Raw genomic sequence first — 19,809 nt, forward strand, 5'->3', positions numbered from 1 at the left:
TTAATATTTTTGTGGAAATTGTGCCATTTTTTGGCATTCTTTAAATAATAAAAAAAGAACATTATAAATGTCTTTACTGTCACTTTTCATCAATTTATTGCATCCTTAAAATATTAAATAAAATATTTTAAAAAGCTTCTGACACCAAACTTTTTATGCTAATAAACAGAGCATTGACCCAAGTTTTTTTGTAATTAACCAGCAATGCAAATGATTTCTACATTTAACCAACTTGCCTTTTTTCTTAATGAGCCAGAGACTTGAGCGTCGCTCACTGACCAGTGCACAGACTGAAAGCCAGTCTAGAACAGCTTATGTGGAGTGACAGATTTCTCCTCTGCACTCTTAAGTTTTGCTGCTTCAGCTCCATTTCCTTACTGAGAAACCTTAAGCAACATGAACCAAGAGAAAACACGGATGCTCTGATTTCAAAACCGGCCTTCGCCCTGCTTCCACCCTGCAAAGAATTCAAGCAGAAGCATACGAACAGTGAAAAGTCCCAGTGCTGTTGTACTGTATATCAACACTCTTGGAACAGCACTCGAGGACTGGAACTAACTGAATTATAATGAGACTAAATTAAAATGATAATCAATTTCTTCACGAGGCAGTCAATAAATTACGTTAGACAGTCTCATGAGAACAATGTAATTCAAAACAGATGCTCGGCGATGATGAAAACCCAGACACCCTCTTTTTGAAAAGTAGTTATTTTATTTATATTTTACAGTCTTTACTTTATTTACTATGTTTTTTTACTCCAGTCCACTTTGCAAGTGTAATTTTCCATGCCATTTAAATGGAAGAGGGGGGGGGGGTCAACAGAAGGAGAACAAATGTTCTGTACAACACTTTTCCAGTTAGGAAAAAATATATATATAATTCACATTTCTGCTCTCTTCCACACACTCATCTGGAAAGATAAAGGTTAAGATAAAAACAAGGTTGTGTGCATGGGCATCTCGTAAGGTTGGGTACTTAACGCCCCATTCTTGCTGAACTGTAAAGAAATTTCAAAATGACTGACTACATTCACCTCTACAGCATTTCCTTCTTATTAAAATTATTTCTGTGGTTGTTAATCTACACAGCACAAACAAATATGGGGAATAAAATCCTGTAAAATGTATGAGTGCCACTCTGAAATGAATCGGTGAAGTTTTAGTGAAATCTGTAAGACATGCAAGTCTACTGAGGCTCTCAAAAGAATTTCAGCTGGAGATGCACATTTATCCTAATAAATGAACATATTCATTAATTCCCTTTCTGAGACTAAATAAAACCTCTTTTTTTGATGAGTCGCAAACTGAATTATGTGTACTCGATCTCCTGTTGTTTGTTGTCTATAAACAAAAAAATAGTGTGCTTGAACTGGTGCAAGAGACTCATTCAGACTCATTATTTGGCGCCGCAGTGATAGCACAATTATGAATATCAATATTAGAGTTTAGAACATTTACTTGCAAGCTTATCTGTATTAATTAAAACCTGTGCTTTGATCGGAGCTAACAAGACAAAGGTGTAACTAGTCAAAAAACAAGCTTCATAAAAGAAAACAGCAGATGTTACAGCTATGGTGGACAGGTATATGCAAGAAAACGGTTGTGCATAAAAATTTAATTGCTTATGTTTACTTTAAACAAATAATTTTCTGAATAACACCACTGTAGCTCATAGAATTTGGATTATTTGGCTTTACGTTATCATTATTATAGCAGAACTTCAGTTTTTTAGCCATGGCTAAATAATTCATCCACACTGATTTGTATTTGTCATCCTCCTGACAGGGTGAATGCTTTATTTGACCAAATTCAACTTCTTCTTTGGTGCAAAAATGTTCCAGAAATGGGTGATTTACCGGCGTTAAGTCTGATTGAATGAGAGGGCAGAGTCACAAAGGGAGCGGCTGGGGGGGTATAGTAAAGTGGTAGGGGCTCCAGATGCATTATGCACCAGCGAGACATAAAACAGCCTCGCACGTGCATCTGGGTCTCCTCCCTGATGAATGAAAGAGAGAGTACATGTGTGTGTTGATTCAGTCCGGAATGTCGACAGTAGTCCTCCGTTCTAGTTGACCATCCGTCACTGGAGGTCCCGGTCTTCAAGGTACCTGTACTCAAATGTAAATCCTTCCTTTTTCCTCTGGCCCCATTTCTCATAGTCAAAGTAAATATATGTCCCCTGTAGAAAGACAGAAGTAATGAAATGTTCAGCAAAATTAAGTTTTATTCACATATACACTACTGTTTAAAGGGGTCATATGATGCGATTTCAAGTTTTCCTTTCTCTTTGGAGTGTTACAAGCTGATTGTGCATAGATAAGATCCCTGAAGTTGCAAAGACTAAAGTCTCAAAACCAAAGAGATATTCTTTATCAAAGTTAAGAGTCTGCCATGCCCCCCCTAAAACGGCTCATTCTAAAACGCCCCCACATATCTAACTCACTATGAGGAAATATTTGCATAATGCCGCCCAAATATGCACGCAAAGAAAGAAATGATCTTTAAAATAGCATCATATGACCCCTTTAAAAGTTTGGGATCAGTTAGATTTTTTTATGTTTTTGAAAAGTCTCTTATGCTCACCAAGGTCAAAAATATAGTACAAAATAGTAATATTGTGAAATATTATAGCAATTTACAGTAATTATTTTCTATTTTAATATATAATTTATTCCTGTGATAGCAAAATATATTTTTTTCAGCATCAATTACTCCAATATTCAGTGTCACATTATCCTTCAGAAATATATCAAGTTTGAAAACAGTTGTGCTGCTTAATATTTTTGTGGAAACCATGATAAAAAATTTTTTTCAGAATTCTTTGATGAATGAAAAGTTCAAAAGTACAGCATCTATTTGAATTTTTTTTTAACAATGCAAAAGTCTTGACTATCACTTTTCCTCAATTAAATGCATCCCTGGTGAATAAAAGTAGTTAATTTCATAAAAACAAAATGAACTGTGGTGGGACACTCAACATATTGTGGTCAGGCATATTCCTGTCTAAGTAAGCTTTTCTTTGCCAAAATATGATTATAAAAAAAAATAAAAAATAAACAGGATAGAATTCCAAGCTACAGCCTGTGTTATAGTGTGACTCACTTGCTCAAACTCATCAGTGATGGTCTTGGGCTCCTCGTGCCTCTGGAACCACATCATGTACTTGGTGTGGAACCTCCATGACTGTTTTTTCAAGGCCTTGGCTGCTAGATACTGCGCTTTTGTACCCTAGGGGGTGTAAAGGAACAATCTGTCATTCACCAGAAATACACTAATAAAAAGGGGCTGTAATCTGAGCGTAATCCTGACATCACACTCAGAGATCAATAGGACCACTATCTATCAATCAAATGCAAGCCATATGTGCTTACTGAAGAACGAAACAACCTGTTTGCAATTACTGAGGCTTCACTGGGCACACACGCACACACCTCTAAGTAGTAAAAGACGAAGAAGAGGGTCTCTGTAGACAGTCTCTGGTAGAACTCCACAGTGTCAGCGTGAGGAGGTGGCACCTGGTGGTGAAAAGGCAGTGTTGGGCAGGGGTTCCTCATCAGGTACTGCCTATATGTCCAAAACAGAGTAAACAATTAAAAAATTATTGATGAGAATACAATCAAAACAAGTCAAACAACCCCGATAAACTGGAATAGGATAGGATGAGACAGTATTTTTTTGTGAATTTAATATATAATTCAAAAATAAGATATTAAAAAAAGGTACATTTAATTTATTTATTAGTTTTTAATTAATAATTTACTAATTAAGTACATTTTTGCATTCAACATACCTTTAAAAACAAACACATACATTTAAAATAAAAAAAATACATGCAAATAAAAATTAAAAAAATTATAATTCAAATAAAAACAAACAAACAAGTAAATGGACTAATAGGCACATTTTGGTAAATCAATAATATGTAAACCGATTAAATGCACCTCTTTTTAAATAATTAAATCACTCTGATTAATTAAATCACAGCCATTGAAGTGACAGGTGGAAACAAATTTTATATAGTTTATAAATTTAAAATATATATATTTTAAACTTCATTCATTCATTCACTCACTCATTCATTTCAGTACCAGTTTTGTGAAAGCCAATATTATGAAATGTTTGTGCAAGAACATTATCAAAGGAAATGGTACATTGAAATATTATTATTATTATTAATATTAAATTTACTTATTTAATTCTGAGCACTATGGCTTTTTTAAGTGCCAAAAAGGTGAACAGAAACAATGCAAATACACCTCATTCTGCAATGCCCCCAAACATAACATTGCATTAGATACAGTAGAATAAAACAGATTTTTTTTAAATGACAACAAAGTAAGGCAAAACATGGTCACATCAGAGAGCAAGTTTCCAGGAATTTCCCAGACTTGGATGCATGTGTCAGAATCAGTGAACACTAAGGAATTGTGTTTGTTTTTGTGTGTGTGCTCACCTGATCCTCTCAGAGTCGGACGGGTGAGGCATGTGCGTCCAGGCGGACTCCTGCATGGCTTGCTGGTAGAGTTGCTCTTTGGAGAGGGGGACGGGGCCCAGTGGACACACGCCCAATGATGGGGGGATGCTCACCTCCGACAGAGCAGACTGAGGAGCTGCAGGAGTGCCTGAAGGGGCCGTGGAGCTGGGAAATATATCTAGAAGACGATGAAAGAAAGAATGCAGCCAACAACAGAGAATAGTGCAAGATAAGCTGAAAGTAATGAGAACTTGTTGATACTTACCACTTGAGATATGTAGTGCAGACAGCTCCTCTTCTAACCCTGAGCCCTGGGCAACCCTCTCTGCCATCGACTTTAAAGAGCTCGGAGGCTCCTGAGGCTGGAGAGAGTGAAAAAAACAACATTCAGAAACAACGGTAAATTATGAGTTGACTCTGGTGCTCTAGCATGTTCTTAAAACAGTGCCATGAGCAAATAATTAGGGATTCATAAACATACATAAGTATATATATATGAATTTATATCAAATTTAATTTATATAAAAAAACATGCATATATATATATATATATATATATATATATATATATGTGTGTGTATATATATAAACACACACATTTAATTTAATATAATTAGTTTTCAAATCACTAAATGTAGGGGTTTAGAGTGTGATGAATGTAATGTTCAGTATGAATTATAAATGTGATTAATTTATGATATGTACTCTATAATCTAAAAAAGGGTTGGTAAGATTTTTTTGTTTTTGAAAAAAAAAAAACATTACATGATTAAGTGACTTATGCTCACCAAAGCTGCATTTCTTTGATCAAAAATAAAAATAGTAATATTATGAAATATTACAATTTAAAATAACCATTTTAACAATTTTAATTTATTACAAATTGTAATTTATTCCTGTAATGGCAAAGCTGAAATTTCAGTAGCAATTAATCCAGTCTTCAGTGTCACATGAGCCGTCAGTAATCATTCTAATATGCTGATTTGCTGCTCAGAAAACTTCTTATTTCTGATTACCTTTTTCCCCCTAGAATTCTTTAGATAAATAGATATTTCAAAAGAACAGTATTTACCTGAATTAGAAATTTTTGTAGCATTATAAAAGTCTTTACAGTCACATTTGATAAATATAATGCATTCTTACTGAAAAAAGTATTCGTTTTTTTCAAAACCCCCAAACTTTTGTCTTTACACAACTAACAACCCAGGCTGTCAATGTCTTTTCACCACATTTATTTTATTTTATCAAAATTTCATGTAGTGTTGATGTAGTGTGCAATAATTAAAGTGTTAATTTCTCGGCCTGTTTCCGTCTAATCTCAGTTTGGCCAATTTGCAGGGCACTATCAGGCAACAGCAATGTAGACTTTGCCTTCAGATGTGCACCCACTCATCAAACAGGTGTAGTGTGATGTAATGACACAATGTGCTGAGTGCGTACGTGCAAACATTGCGTGACTGACCTTGATGGTGTCGGCAGCCTGTGTGTATGAGTGCGGGCCATTCAGCAGGCTGCAACTGCCTGCTTTACTCTCACTATATGACGGTGAGGGCGAGCTGGGCGGCAGTGTCATTAACCCCAGAAGGCTAGACCCACTGTCATTACTGTTTTGACAGGAGGGAGAAGAGCATTTAGAAAATAATTTTAATGAGAAATAACATAAATTTGCAATTCAGATGTTTTTTTTCCAGGAAAGTACTTTATACAATACAGATCGTTTCAAAGCATCTTCACATTAATAAACAGAAAAATAAGTGTTAATGTTATAAAATTCAATTATGAAACAAATTCAATTTCAGCTGTAAGGCAGCTCTACAGAAGACAATAGTGTCATTATTCGGCTCAATTTAGTTCAGTGTTGTTTCAATAAGTGGAATACCAGTGTCAATATTGCAAAATTCATCAGTTATTAAACAACTTCATTTCCGCTATAAACAGCTGTACGGAAGGCAACAGTATCATTATCCATCTCATTTCAGTTCAAATTTGGTTCTCATCCAGTAGCGGCAGCACAGTTTAATCAACACTATTACCAGTAGTGAATATTAAAGGGATAGTTAGGGATATCCGCCATTCACGAGAGTACCACGACGCATGCGTGTGATGCTGCTGACGCAGGAGCCGGCGTTCTGATGTAGAACACACATCCGCTGCGCCTGGTTTACAAGCAGAGGAATGTTCACATATTCGCCGTGGTACTCTTGTGAATGCCGGCGGAGACTGACCCGGAAGAGAAGAAATCATAGAATAAAGTCATTATTTTAGTTTTCTTTGTGCACAAAAAGTATTCTCGTAGCTTCATAACATTACGGCTGAACCACTGATGTCACATGTAATATTTTAACGATGTCCTTACAACCGTTCTGGGCCATAAAACGTTTCGGTTGCATTGATGTCTACACAGGGTTAGCTCTCGGATTTCATCAAAAATATCTTAATTTGTGTTCCAAAGATGAATGAAGGTCTTATGGGTTTGGAACGACATGATTAACGACAGAAATCATTTTTAGGTGAACTATCCCTTTAATTGTCTTTTAAACCTCACAAAAACTTTTCACAATGCTAGGTTGTTGTAGGTGGTTGCCAGGGTGTTGCTTTGTGGTTGCTAAGGTGTTGTAAGTGAGCAGTACTCACGGCTGATTTGTTGAGGAATTTAAGGATGAGGATTGGCTGGCACTGTTGAGGGTGGAGTCTGATGTGCTGTCTGCTACCACAGCACTATAACCTAGAAAAGGCAGGAATATATAAGTAAAAATGTGAACAAAGTGTTTTCTTTTTTATAAAATTTAATTGTCTTCTTATTAGGGGTGTGCGATAATGACAAAAAATTATATCTCGATTTTTTTTCTGGAATTCTGCCGATAACGATAATTAGACAATATTTTGTGTTTGCAATGCAGAGGTGGCACAGAATCTGCATCTGAAGTGGTATAGTGGTATTTTCACACAGACTGTTTAATGCAGGACATAAATACATTTGACCTGCAGTTACAAATGCGTAATTGAAGTCCCGAAGTCCCCCAAAATTGAATTTTTCTGGCTTTTAGTATGAATATGTTAGCCTTAAGTTTATCTATAAGCTAGTGTGCTCCAAAACAATGACAAAATGTACATTTACAAGATTCAAAACTTCAGTCTCACACCAGAAGTCTGGTTTTGCACTGTGTCCAGTCTTGTGACATGATAGCATGGAGCGTATCATATCCGTGAATCAGCGAAGACCACAAAATGTACACAGAATGCTATATTTTATAGCAATATGGATGAGATTAGGAGGTGAAACGGTTAGACAATCAGCACTGATGAGTAGAAGAGATGACACACTTTTTAAACTACACATCTTCAGCATCATTGTAATCACTGTTTTGTTTAGTAACAGTTTCATATTGAATCTAAAAGGGTCATCTATTAGACTGTGGCTGTTATACGCTGTCAGATGTGGCTTTGCCAAGCTCAAAGGGTCTGGCCCAAGCTGTGATATAAACAAAATGCTATTGGCCATTTAAAAAGAGGGCGGGGCTGCTTGATATGTCCTGCCCTGTCTTCCTGTTACAGTTGAAATTACGTCAGCACATAGAATAATGCTGCGTGTTTCAAGGCACCTTTAATGTTTTGCTGTTTAAAAAAAAAAAACGTTGAATACTTTGAAATCATTTAGTGGAAAAAAGGGAAAATATACTTCTAAATATAAATATAAACTAAAATCACCAGTAGGTGGAGGCAAATCACTGCATGAGTGAGTCACTGAGTCATTCATTCAACCGATTCGTTCAAACACTGTACCGTGTTGCTCAGAGGTGCAAAACACTTCTGCTGTGGCTTTGTTTGGAAATATTTTCATTGTCGAAATACAGCAAAAACAAGAACTTCTGTGTCTAAAATGTAAGTCACTTAATATTAACTTCTTGTATATTGAACGTCACTCTTTGTGTGATATTAACTATATCAAATGATATAAATATAAAAGACATATAAAATTCATATGGGGGCATTTTTGCCCCCTTATCTTGAATTTTGGGGGAGTTCTGAATGTATTTTAATATACTAAATCACGCAGTAAAAGCGTGAACTCTAAATGTGCTGGCATAGTATCATGCACTGTATGCGTACATTTAGGGCTGGACAATAATTCAATATCAATATGTATCGCGATATAATTTTTTTCAATAACGGTGATATGATTTTTAAACACATTTCCGATATACATTACCAGTTTCCCATACATTGATTCATTTGTGGCGTTTGACTTTGTTGAATAAACATGAGCACTGCACGTTTCAAAATCAAAACGCGTCGCGGGTGTTTTATATGAATGTATCTCTGAAGGGAACCGACTGTCTTCAGAATAGTTTAGATGGCATTTTTATCTGATAAAGTAGCGTTCATGAGCGGAGCTGCTTTGTTTACAGCCATTACTGGAGAAACCGTTAGCTCCACCGCTCTCACAGCGCCTCCTGCTGGCAGACAATCAGTTTGCATTTTCAATAATAAACCCATTTCCAGCAACATGCTTTTGTTGTTGCTCTATTTTTTTGTTTTCTGAAGCAACTCGGAGCATGTTTCATACTCGTTATCCTGGTTAATGCACGTTTCAATCTATAAGAATAATAAGCCTACTCTACCAGTCAATTCATTTCCGCTATAAACAGCTGTACGGAAGGCAACAGTATCATTATCCATCTCATTTCAGTTCAAATTTGGTTCTCATCCAGTAGCGGCAGCAAAGTTTAATCAACACTATTACCAGTAGTGAATATTAACGGGATAGTTAGGGATATCCGCCATTCACGAGAGTACCACGACGCATGCGTGTGATGCTGCTGACGCAGGAGCCGGCGTTCTGATGTAGAACACACATCCGCTGCGCCTGGTTTACAAGCAGAGGAATGTTCACATATTCGCCGTGGTACTCTTGTGAATGCCGGCGGAGACTGACCCGGAAGAGAAGAAATCATAGAATAAAGTCATTATTTTAGTTTTCTTTGTGCACAAAAAGTATTCTCGTAGCTTCATAACATTACGGCTGAACCACTGATGTCACATGTAATATTTTAACGATGTCCTTACAACCGTTCTGGGCCATAAAACGTTTCGGTTGCATTGATGTCTACACAGGGTTAGCTCTCGGATTTCATCAAAAATATCTTAATTTGTGTTCCAAAGATGAATGAAGGTCTTATGGGTTTGGAACGACATGATTAACGACAGAAATCATTTTTAGGTGAACTATCCCTTTAATTGTCTTTTAAACCTCACAAAAACTTTTCACAATGCTAGGTTGTTGTAGGTGGTTGCCAGGGTGTTGCTTTGTGGTTGCTAAGGTGTTGTAAGTGAGCAGTACTCACGGCTGATTTGTTGAGGAATTTAAGGATGAGGATTGGCTGGCACTGTTGAGGGTGGAGTCTGATGTGCTGTCTGCTACCACAGCACTATAACCTAGAAAAGGCAGGAATATATAAGTAAAAATGTGAACAAAGTGTTTTCTTTTTTATAAAATTTAATTGTCTTCTTATTAGGGGTGTGCGATAATGACAAAAAATTATATCTCGATTTTTTTTCTGGAATTCTGCCGATAACGATAATTAGACAATATTTTGTGTTTGCAATGCAGAGGTGGCACAGAATCTGCATCTGAAGTGGTATTTAGCTGCATTCACACAGACTGTTTAATGCAGGACATAAATACATTTGACCTGCAGTTACAAATGCGTAATTGAAGTCCCCCATGAAATCAAAATTGAATTTTTCTGGCTTTTAGTATGAATATGTTAGCCTTAAGTTTATCTATAAGCTAGTGTGCTCCAAAACAATGACAAAATGTACATTTACAAGATTCAAAACTTCAGTCTCACACCAGAAGTCTGGTTTTGCACTGTGTCCAGTCTTGTGACATGATAGCATGGAGCGTATCATATCCGTGAATCAGCGAAGACCACAAAATGTACACAGAATGCTATATTTTATAGCAATATGGATGAGATTAGGAGGTGAAACGGTTAGACAATCAGCACTGATGAGTAGAAGAGATGACACACTTTTTAAACTACACATCTTCAGCATCATTGTAATCACTGTTTTGTTTAGTAACAGTTTCATATTGAATCTAAAAGGGTCATCTATTAGACTGTGGCTGTTATACGCTGTCAGATGTGGCTTTGCCAAGCTCAAAGGGTCTGGCCCAAGCTGTGATATAAACAAAATGCTATTGGCCATTTAAAAAGAGGGCGGGGCTGCTTGATATGTCCTGCCCTGTCTTCCTGTTACAGTTGAAATTACGTCAGCACATAGAATAATGCTGCGTGTTTCAAGGCACCTTTAATGTTTTGCTGTTTAAAAAAAAAAAACGTTGAATACTTTGAAATCATTTAGTGGAAAAAAGGGAAAATATACTTCTAAATATAAATATAAACTAAAATCACCAGTAGGTGGAGGCAAATCACTGCATGAGTGAGTCACTGAGTCATTCATTCAACCGATTCGTTCAAACACTGTACCGTGTTGCTCAGAGGTGCAAAACACTTCTGCTGTGGCTTTGTTTGGAAATATTTTCATTGTCGAAATACAGCAAAAACAAGAACTTCTGTGTCTAAAATGTAAGTCACTTAATATTAACTTCTTGTATATTGAACGTCACTCTTTGTGTGATATTAACTATATCAAATGATATAAATATAAAAGACATATAAAATTCATATGGGGGCATTTTTGCCCCCTTATCTTGAATTTTGGGGGAGTTCTGAATGTATTTTAATATACTAAATCACGCAGTAAAAGCGTGAACTCTAAATGTGCTGGCATAGTATCATGCACTGTATGCGTACATTTAGGGCTGGACAATAATTCAATATCAATATGTATCGCGATATAATTTTTTTCAATAACGGTGATATGATTTTTAAACACATTTCCGATATACATTACCAGTTTCCCATACATTGATTCATTTGTGGCGTTTGACTTTGTTGAATAAACATGAGCACTGCACGTTTCAAAATCAAAACGCGTCGCGGGTGTTTTATATGAATGTATCTCTGAAGGGAACCGACTGTCTTCAGAATAGTTTAGATGGCATTTTTATCTGATAAAGTAGCGTTCATGAGCGGAGCTGCTTTGTTTACAGCCATTACTGGAGAAACCGTTAGCTCCACCGCTATGTTTTGAGCAGCAAATCAGAATGTTAGAATGATTTCTGAAGGATCATGTGACTGGAGTAATGATGCTAAAGCTCTGCTTTGAAATCACAGGAATAAATTATATTTTCAAATAGAAAAGAGTTATTTTAAATAGTAAAAATATTTCAAAATGTTACTGTTTTTGCTGTATTTTGGATCAAATAAATGCAGGCTTGGTGAGCAGAAGAGAATTCTTTAAAAAACATGAAAAATCTTACTGTTCAAAAACTTTTGACTGGTATGTTAGCCTATAGTTTGAAGTAAAAAATATTAATATTAATAAGGAGTCTGAGATTTATTTGACAGTGATTTCACATTTCTTGTTTGTATGAAGGTTAAATACCAATAAAAGGTGAACATTTATTTATTTGCACCATTTTTTTCCTAAAATATTATACAGTTTTATAGGAGTAGGTTTCATAGAGTTGGCAAATTAATTTTTCATAAGTTTGTAGGTACAGACATCTGTTGTGGCTGTTCTTGGCCATTTTTATGAGGCTTTTTAAATAGTGTTCATATCGATATCGGAGTTATATCGTATCGACCGAAATTAAGAAATATATTGTGATATAAATTTTGGCCATATCTTCCAGCCCTACGTACATTCTCTGGGTGTGTTTTTGTTTGGTTTTTGCAATCGATAATGTTAAATCGCATATTGTTTGAACAACAATTACGATATTATCTTAGACGATATATATCGCACACCCCTACTTCTTATAATGTTGTTTTAGAACAAATTTATTCAGGGTTTCTGCAGGCTTTATGAAGATAAATGTAAGACTTTTTATAGGCCTTTTTAAGTAAAGAAATGTAAGGAATAAATTAAAACTCATGTTCTCTAAATGTAAATATCTATAGAGAACAACATGAGTTGTATTAGAAACACTTAAATGTTTGAAAATACAACTTTAAACCAATCTCCATTATTTTTTTATTCATTTTGAGTTCATGATTAGAATAAAAAAGCTTAATTCAAATGGAAAACATATGAACATTTCTCATACTCCATTGGAAAATATTTTTCTTGTTTTAAACAAACTCACTTAATTTTATTTGCTTAGAAAAGAAGACTTTTGTCATTTTGTACAAGTAAATGTATCTTGATTTAAGGATGTTTAGATATTTGTACTGGAGAACAAGGCAAAATATACTGAGCAATATATTAATTTTTTGCAATGCATGCAACATTTAATGGCATGACTCTGTAGGAATTTTAGAATTTCTGCATAGATTTAAGTCCTTTTTAAATTATTTAATTTGTGTAAGGGCAATTGAATACTTTTTAAGACCTGCAGAAACCACTTTTTTCTAATTAGACAGTTATTCTGCACTCACTTGTACCACCGTTTTGTTTCAGCCCACTAGGTGGCTGTGGTAGCGCAGCACTTCCTGCTGCGTTTCCTGTCCCAGATATTCCTCCATTGCTTCCGATAACTCCCACATTGCTCCCTGAGGTCAGTGCGCCTCCCACAGAGCTGGGAGCCACCAAAGGTAAAGGCTCCACAGCGGACTGTGTGGACCCAAGACCCAAAACACCAGGCCCTGAGCCCAAGAGGCTTGTAGAGCCTAGACTTCCGTTAGTCCCCACTGAGGATACGATTCCACTGGAGTTTGCACTGCTAATATTAGTTCCAATCGACGCTGACAGCCCGCTGCCCATGCAACCTGCGGCAGCCGCTTGTGCATAAGGCGCCAGGGTGGATCCGCTCAAAAACCCAGTCATGCTGTTCAAGGATGCCGGCATCCCTGAAAGGACCAGACCGGGCATCTGGTTTGTGCCAGTAGTCACTGATGTCCCCTTCCCAAGGCCTAGACTGGAGGAAAAACCTGTTCCCACTGGAGGTTGGCTCTGCGAGCTGGGTGTCAGGGGGCCCGGTGTGCTGGTGTTGGGCGGCGACATGGAGGTGGGTGTTGGGAGTAAGGTACTGTTGTTGGAGGAGGCCAAGTTGGTGGTGGAGAGGGAGGAGACTGAGATTTTGGGCTGGTGCTGCTGTTGGGATTGCTGTGTTGCTGAACTATAGCTACCAGAGTTCTGGAGGGAGCCGCCCATGGTGCCTAAGAGGCTGCTGCTCCCTGATGCCGAGCTTATGCTGTTGGCGACAGTCGCCATGGAGATCAAAAAAGAGTTTGAAGAGACTCCCGAGGATGAGGATGACAATGAGGAAGAGGAGGATAGAGATGAAGATGGATTTCCATTCTTGATAGGTGACTGCAACAAAACAATAGGATTTGTGAGCTCAGTGTCAGCCCAAAAAGGATCATAATATAAATGATCTGTGGTTTCTTTTCTCACCTGGCTGATTTCACTGTCTGTTGAACGATCTCTTTTCTTATCATCTTCCGAATTCTCATTAGCAGAAATGAAGAGAACATGACATTAAATAAAAGCAAACCAAAACAAATGACTGAATAGCTTTTTAACTATATTCATATCCAACCACATTTACGGCATTCGCAATGAAAATAATTCATCCAAAAATAAGCAATTTCTAAAAAGTGTTTTAAGAAAAAATGTTGCTGTCCATAAACAAATCAGGGTCCCATTTATCTAATGTGCTTTATTTTCAAGAAATATGATGAGATTGAAGATACATATTCATAACAACGTGGCACGAACATCTTTTGGACAAATTAGTCTGCTGGTAAGCAGGTTTGAGAAGTCAGATATGTGGCTCTGAGACAAGGGATGCACAAACATAAAAAATTTAGGCGGTCGATAATAATTTGAAGTGCTGATAATTATTTTCATGTTACAGCCGATAACCGCTACATAAAACACACTAGAAATTAAATTAATAAATTTATCTTGTTACAATTAATAATTTATATTTAAAATTAATTATAATAATTTTATAATTTAAAAATAACTTTTAAATCATTGTCTAAAAATGACGTCTTTACATGTAAACACAACAGAAATAATATATTTTATCATCACAGTTAATCATTTATTATTTTAAAATAATAAAGTTTTAAATGCTACAAGTGAATTTGGCCATCACAATGTTATAATGATCAGTGTGAAAAATAATTGTTTTAATTTTTATATTTGTAAAAAAAAATATTTAACAGTATTATTTTAAAGATGAACTAACCAATAACTAAACAATTTTACAAAACAGAAATAATATATTTTATTATCACAATTAATAATTAATTATTTTAAAATTAATAAAGTTTTAAATGCTACAAGTGAATTTAGGCATCTCAACGTTATAATGATCAGTATGAAAAATGGATTTTCATTTTTATACTTGCATATTGTGCATCCCAAGCTGTGATATCGTGGATTAGATAGGTGACATAGTGGAGGAGATGCTCACCGTAGTGCAAGTAGCCGGAGAGGGAGGTATGGGAGATGACGACGTTGTGGAGGTCGGTGTGGAACTGGAGTGCTGGAAGATCTCGTCCTCTGTGTGACCTGACGGAGATGTGGCAACTAGTGGCTGGGCTACAAGAAGGAATAAAGGCAAAAAAAAGAATGAGGGGAAAAAAAACCCTGTTACGATTGAAAACAAAACACAGTAGAACTCTGACATGCACACCAAATACTTACGTATCTCCTCTAAATCAATGTCATCATAGAGAAACTCATTCTCCTCAAAGTCAGGATCCTGAGAGGAATCAAGATAGTACTCAACGTCATCTTTAATCTTGTGGATGGCATCCACCTGTACCGAGTCATTGTCCAGCATTCTAAGAATGGTTTCTAGCATGCGGATGTGATACCGGTGCCTCTCGATCATTCGTTTCAGTTCCTCGATCCGATCCTGCTTCTGAGGGCACAGGATGAGAAAAATATCATTCTAAAGACCTACCAATATGAATGAGCAGTCATTTTAACAGAACGAGTGAAACTGCTGACAATGTCTTTCCAATGTTCAATACTATTATTAGTCAAAATGGTAACAACATCTTAAACTGTTTTTTTTTTTTTTTTATGCACCAGGGTAATCCCATAATATTCTGTGGTTAATACTAAAATAATAAATGTCATGGTAAATACTATGGTACATGAATATCATTAAGTACCACAGTATTACCATCTGATACCATCAAATTTTTTTGCAATTCCTATTATGACTTTTTTAAATTAAAGAATTAAAATATGACCAAAAATATGCTTAGCATCTATAATCACTAATTAATCTGTCACTTAGTTAATACTTTTTTTTTTTTAGTTAAGGGCCAATCACCTCATAAGTGCCTTGTTTAAGGGGACAAAATGACTCATTCATGAATTACCAAATGCTGGTTTTGAACCAACCTCTTAAGTTTCCAGCCCAAATCTTTAACTATTAGGTTAGACTATCCCATATAAAACAGTTGCATTTTAAAAGATGAAAAGGATGAGAATAAATAATGGAGTAAATGTAACTGACCTCTTTGTCTCCTTTCTTCTTCCTGGTCTGGACAGAAAGTGATTCAACCTCGCTCTCAAACTGGTCCACTTGCATGTTTAACGTGTCTATCGTGTTCTAAAGGAACCAAGGTACAAAGCAGAAGTAGGTGACATCAGTAAGTGATGCGAACAGAGCAACAGTTAAGATGAGCATGTCTTTCGCCAAATACATTCCAAAAAGCTTTCAGTAACATCATGTTGAATCAGGCTCTGCAGCTGCCTTCCATTGTGATTGAAGATTGTGCAAACTAAAAGAATGATGGAAAATGACTTGGTATGGCCACATTTACATTTAGTAATTTACCAATGACTGACAAATTTTCACGCGCAAAATAGTGTAATTTCAATAAAAATCCATGCAATCTGGAATTTCGTTTGAGGCCAATTTCCTCACACAGGCTTTGCAACAGGTTCAAGTTCAAGCTAAATTTTTGTGTTATAGTTCAGAACTAACTTTGAACATATTGCTGAAATAATGTCTTATTAAACTAGAAATGGACAGAAAAGATGCAGATCGTAGCATAAATAAATAATAGATACACAGTATTACTTGTTCATCAAATCAATCTTCATGTAAAAGCAATGTCAAATGCATCCACTTCACTGCCATCAAATAATTTAATCACGATATTTGCTTTTGCGTAGATTCCTGGACCACTATAAAAAGTGGGAGTTCAGCTGCTCTTTCTTCACTCCTCCCTTGACAGCAGCCGCCTACTATCATCATCTAAATTAAAAACAAGGCATTTGGCCAAATGCCTTGAATGAAGCCTAATGAGCCTAGTGTTTTATCATATTGAATCAAGATGCGACTCCTTCCTAGAATGTCAAGTCAACATGAAATCAAAACGAATCCTACTTAAAGGGGTCATATGATTTTGCTAAAAAGAACATTATTTTGTGTATTTGGTGTAATGAAATGTGTTTATGCGGTTTAAGGTTCAAAAAACACATTATTTTCCACATACTGTACATTATTGTTTCTCCTCTATGTCCCGCCTTTCAGAAAGATGCCGATTTTTACAAAGCTCATCGGTCTGAAAAGCGAGGTGTGCTGTGATTGGCCAGCTATCCAGTGCGTTGTGATTGGCCGAATACCTCAAGCGTGTGACGGAAATGTTACGCCCCTCACCATACTGTGATGCCGTGTCCCAGCCAGAGCGACGAGACAAAAACATTAAAACCCATTATAAATGAGGCATTTGTTGCATCCAGTGGGGACATAATTACTGATTATAATGACTTACTGTCTTTTTACGCGTTGCGTTACATCGCGCCACGTAAACAAAACCATGTCTGCATATGTGATCGGAGAAATGACAAACAACTTTTATAAAGAATATCTCTTTGGGTTTGAGACTTTAGTCTTTGCAACTTTAGGGATCTTATCTATTCACGAACAGCTTGTAACCCTCCAAAGAGAAAGGAAAACTTGAAATCGCATCATATGACCCCTTTAATTTCTTAATGCACATTTCTTGTCTTATTGTAAATGATTTATCAGTGTGTGTTAGTCCAAAGAAAAAAATGGATAAAACCAAGCCAGATCCAACTTTTTCCAAATTATGGAAGCCAAACGGATTAAGAACAATTCACAATGACTTTAACCCGAGTGCTTCACACTGCCGTTCTTACCGTTAGCCACTGGCCAACCTCTTCTTTCTCTTTCTGTGCAGGATCGACTTTCTGAGCGAGGCCGAGTCCTTCTTTAGAGTACGCTTTCGTTTTGGTCTCCCGTTCCACAATCTTAAACCGCTCCATTTGCTGTGGGAAAAAAAATAAATTTATGAAATATGCATCATAAATCACAGTCAAAAGCATAAAATTCAGATTTATTTAGATGTATTCTTTATTTCTGGATTACATTATCTTAATCTTACAGTGACTTATGCATATATCCCCAAAGATATATCCCCACATCTCAAGGTCTCGCCTTACTGAAAGCATTACTAATATACTTCATCAAAAAAAATTATTTAAGATGTTCAAAGCATCCAGCATTATATATTAGTATCAGGTATTTTTGTTAAATTAAAACAGACATCTACTCACTGTCTCAATGAGTTTGCGATTCTCTACTAGCTGTTTTTTGTCTTTGATCTCATTGGAGGCGACCCAAGTCTTAATCTGGTCACGAAGACGCTGCAGAACCAACGCAGACAGTAACAGAAAGAGCATGTAGAAACAAAGAATGAACGAATATTGAGCTGGACGCCTGAAATCAAGCATGCCCGACTCATCCTGTGCAGCCAAGCACAGTGGACACGCACATACATGACCTGCAGCATTGGTAGCGCTTGTCCTCATAGTTACCAGTAAAGACAAACACAGCTTGAGCAGTGAAAAGGCCAATGTATTAAAAAAAAAAAAAAAAAAATTGGTTCACCTATAGCCAAAAAGTGCATTCAGTTCATAGACGTAGTTCGTCGTTTGGGGGGGGGGTGCAATCAAAGCCAGTCGATTTGGTCAGTCACACTTTAAAATACATTTTAGTTTTTCTATAGTAAACCGACAAATTCACACTCCATTTTTTACTATGATTACATAGAGCAGCAGCAAGCACACCAGATACATCGCACGTGAATTACTTGCGCTATGTCTCTATTTTTGCTGCTCTAGTAATTAACACGTTGAAAGTAATGAACTATAAAACATTTTTGTCAACAGAATATCAAAGTAGGCTTTTACTAAACAAATCAAGGAGTGAATTTCTCACCCACTGCTTTAAAACAGATATCTGTTGGACATGATTCAAGTTCAACGCACAATAAGCAGGCACACTAAGACTTCATAACATAGTAAATATTACTGGAAATGGCTGATTAAGCCGTTTATATTATAAAATCTATGTCTAGGTTTTGTTGTGTGTAAATCAAATAACATCTGGATGTAAATAGTCCTCTTCCTGACATAAATGTAGAACACCAAGACACTACAATGGAGCGTCCTGCGGATCACCTTTATGAGACTGTTTGGGTCTGGAGTCAACAAGCACGGCGTCAACATCGGTCTCTTCATCTGACTTTATTTTGGTTAGGTCCAGATTTATCTGCAGTTGTTGTACGTTATCCATTCACACCATGCAACAGGAATGCGGTAAATACTATAGGCTATTATCCGCCCAAAATGCAGATTTGTTGCATCATAAGTTATTACGCAAATAAGACTGGGAGTAGGGCTGGACGATATGGCAAAAATGTATATCACGATATATTTCTTCATTTCAGTCGATACGATATAATTCCGATATCGATTTGAACACTATTAAAAAAAGCCTTGTAAAAACGGCCAAGAACGCCACAACAGATGTCTGTGCATACAAACTTATGAAAAATGAATTTTCCAAGTCTCTGACACCTCATATAAAACCATATAATATTTTTGAAAAAAAAAACCCCAGCACAAATAAATTAATGTTCACCTTTTATTTGTATTTAGCCTTCATTCAAACAAGAAATGTGAAATTATTTCAATCCTGCATTTTGTTGATCCAAAATACAGCAAAAACCATAACATTTTGAAATATATTTACTATTTAAAATAACGGTTTTCTATTTGAAAATATTTTAAAATGTAATTTATTCCTGTGATTTCAAAGCTATATTTTTAGCATCATTACTCCAGTCACATGATCCTTCAGAAATCATTCTAATATTCTGATTTGCTGCTCAAAAATCATTTATTATTATGTTGAAAACAGCTGAGTAGAATTTTTTCAGGTTTCTTTGATGAATAGAAAGTTCAGAAGAACAGAAT

General features: G+C 36.1%; 1 protein-coding gene across 5 annotated transcripts in view; it reads right to left on the minus strand.

The window, feature by feature from the left end:
- Positions 1-873: 873 nt before the first annotated feature.
- LOC107599539 (CCR4-NOT transcription complex subunit 3-like) overlaps positions 874-19,809 on the minus strand; it is a 26,674-nt gene continuing 7,738 nt past the window's right edge. For all 5 annotated transcript variants that reach the window (XM_016291165.1, XM_016291164.1, XM_016291163.1 and 2 more), the window contains 14 exons: positions 18,106-18,195; positions 17,689-17,817; positions 16,034-16,129; positions 15,208-15,427; positions 14,975-15,102; positions 13,945-13,998; positions 12,987-13,860; positions 9,822-9,912; positions 5,939-6,080; positions 4,742-4,838; positions 4,456-4,654; positions 3,434-3,566; positions 3,105-3,230; positions 874-2,181 (listed from right to left, as the gene is read on the minus strand). In XM_016291165.1, coding sequence (XP_016146651.1) covers positions 2,083-2,181; positions 3,105-3,230; positions 3,434-3,566; positions 4,456-4,654; positions 4,742-4,838; positions 5,939-6,080; positions 9,822-9,912; positions 12,987-13,860; positions 13,945-13,998; positions 14,975-15,102; positions 15,208-15,427; positions 16,034-16,129; positions 17,689-17,817; positions 18,106-18,195 — 2,478 coding nt within the window. In that variant the 3' untranslated portion in view covers positions 874-2,082. The remainder of the gene's footprint in view (positions 2,182-3,104; positions 3,231-3,433; positions 3,567-4,455; positions 4,655-4,741; positions 4,839-5,938; positions 6,081-9,821; positions 9,913-12,986; positions 13,861-13,944; positions 13,999-14,974; positions 15,103-15,207; positions 15,428-16,033; positions 16,130-17,688; positions 17,818-18,105; positions 18,196-19,809) is intronic.

The sequence above is a fragment of the Sinocyclocheilus grahami genome, unplaced genomic scaffold (genome assembly GCF_001515645.1).
Source record: "Sinocyclocheilus grahami isolate Dianchi unplaced genomic scaffold, SAMN03320097.WGS_v1.1 scaffold268.1, whole genome shotgun sequence".
NCBI lineage: Eukaryota > Metazoa > Chordata > Actinopteri > Cypriniformes > Cyprinidae > Sinocyclocheilus > Sinocyclocheilus grahami.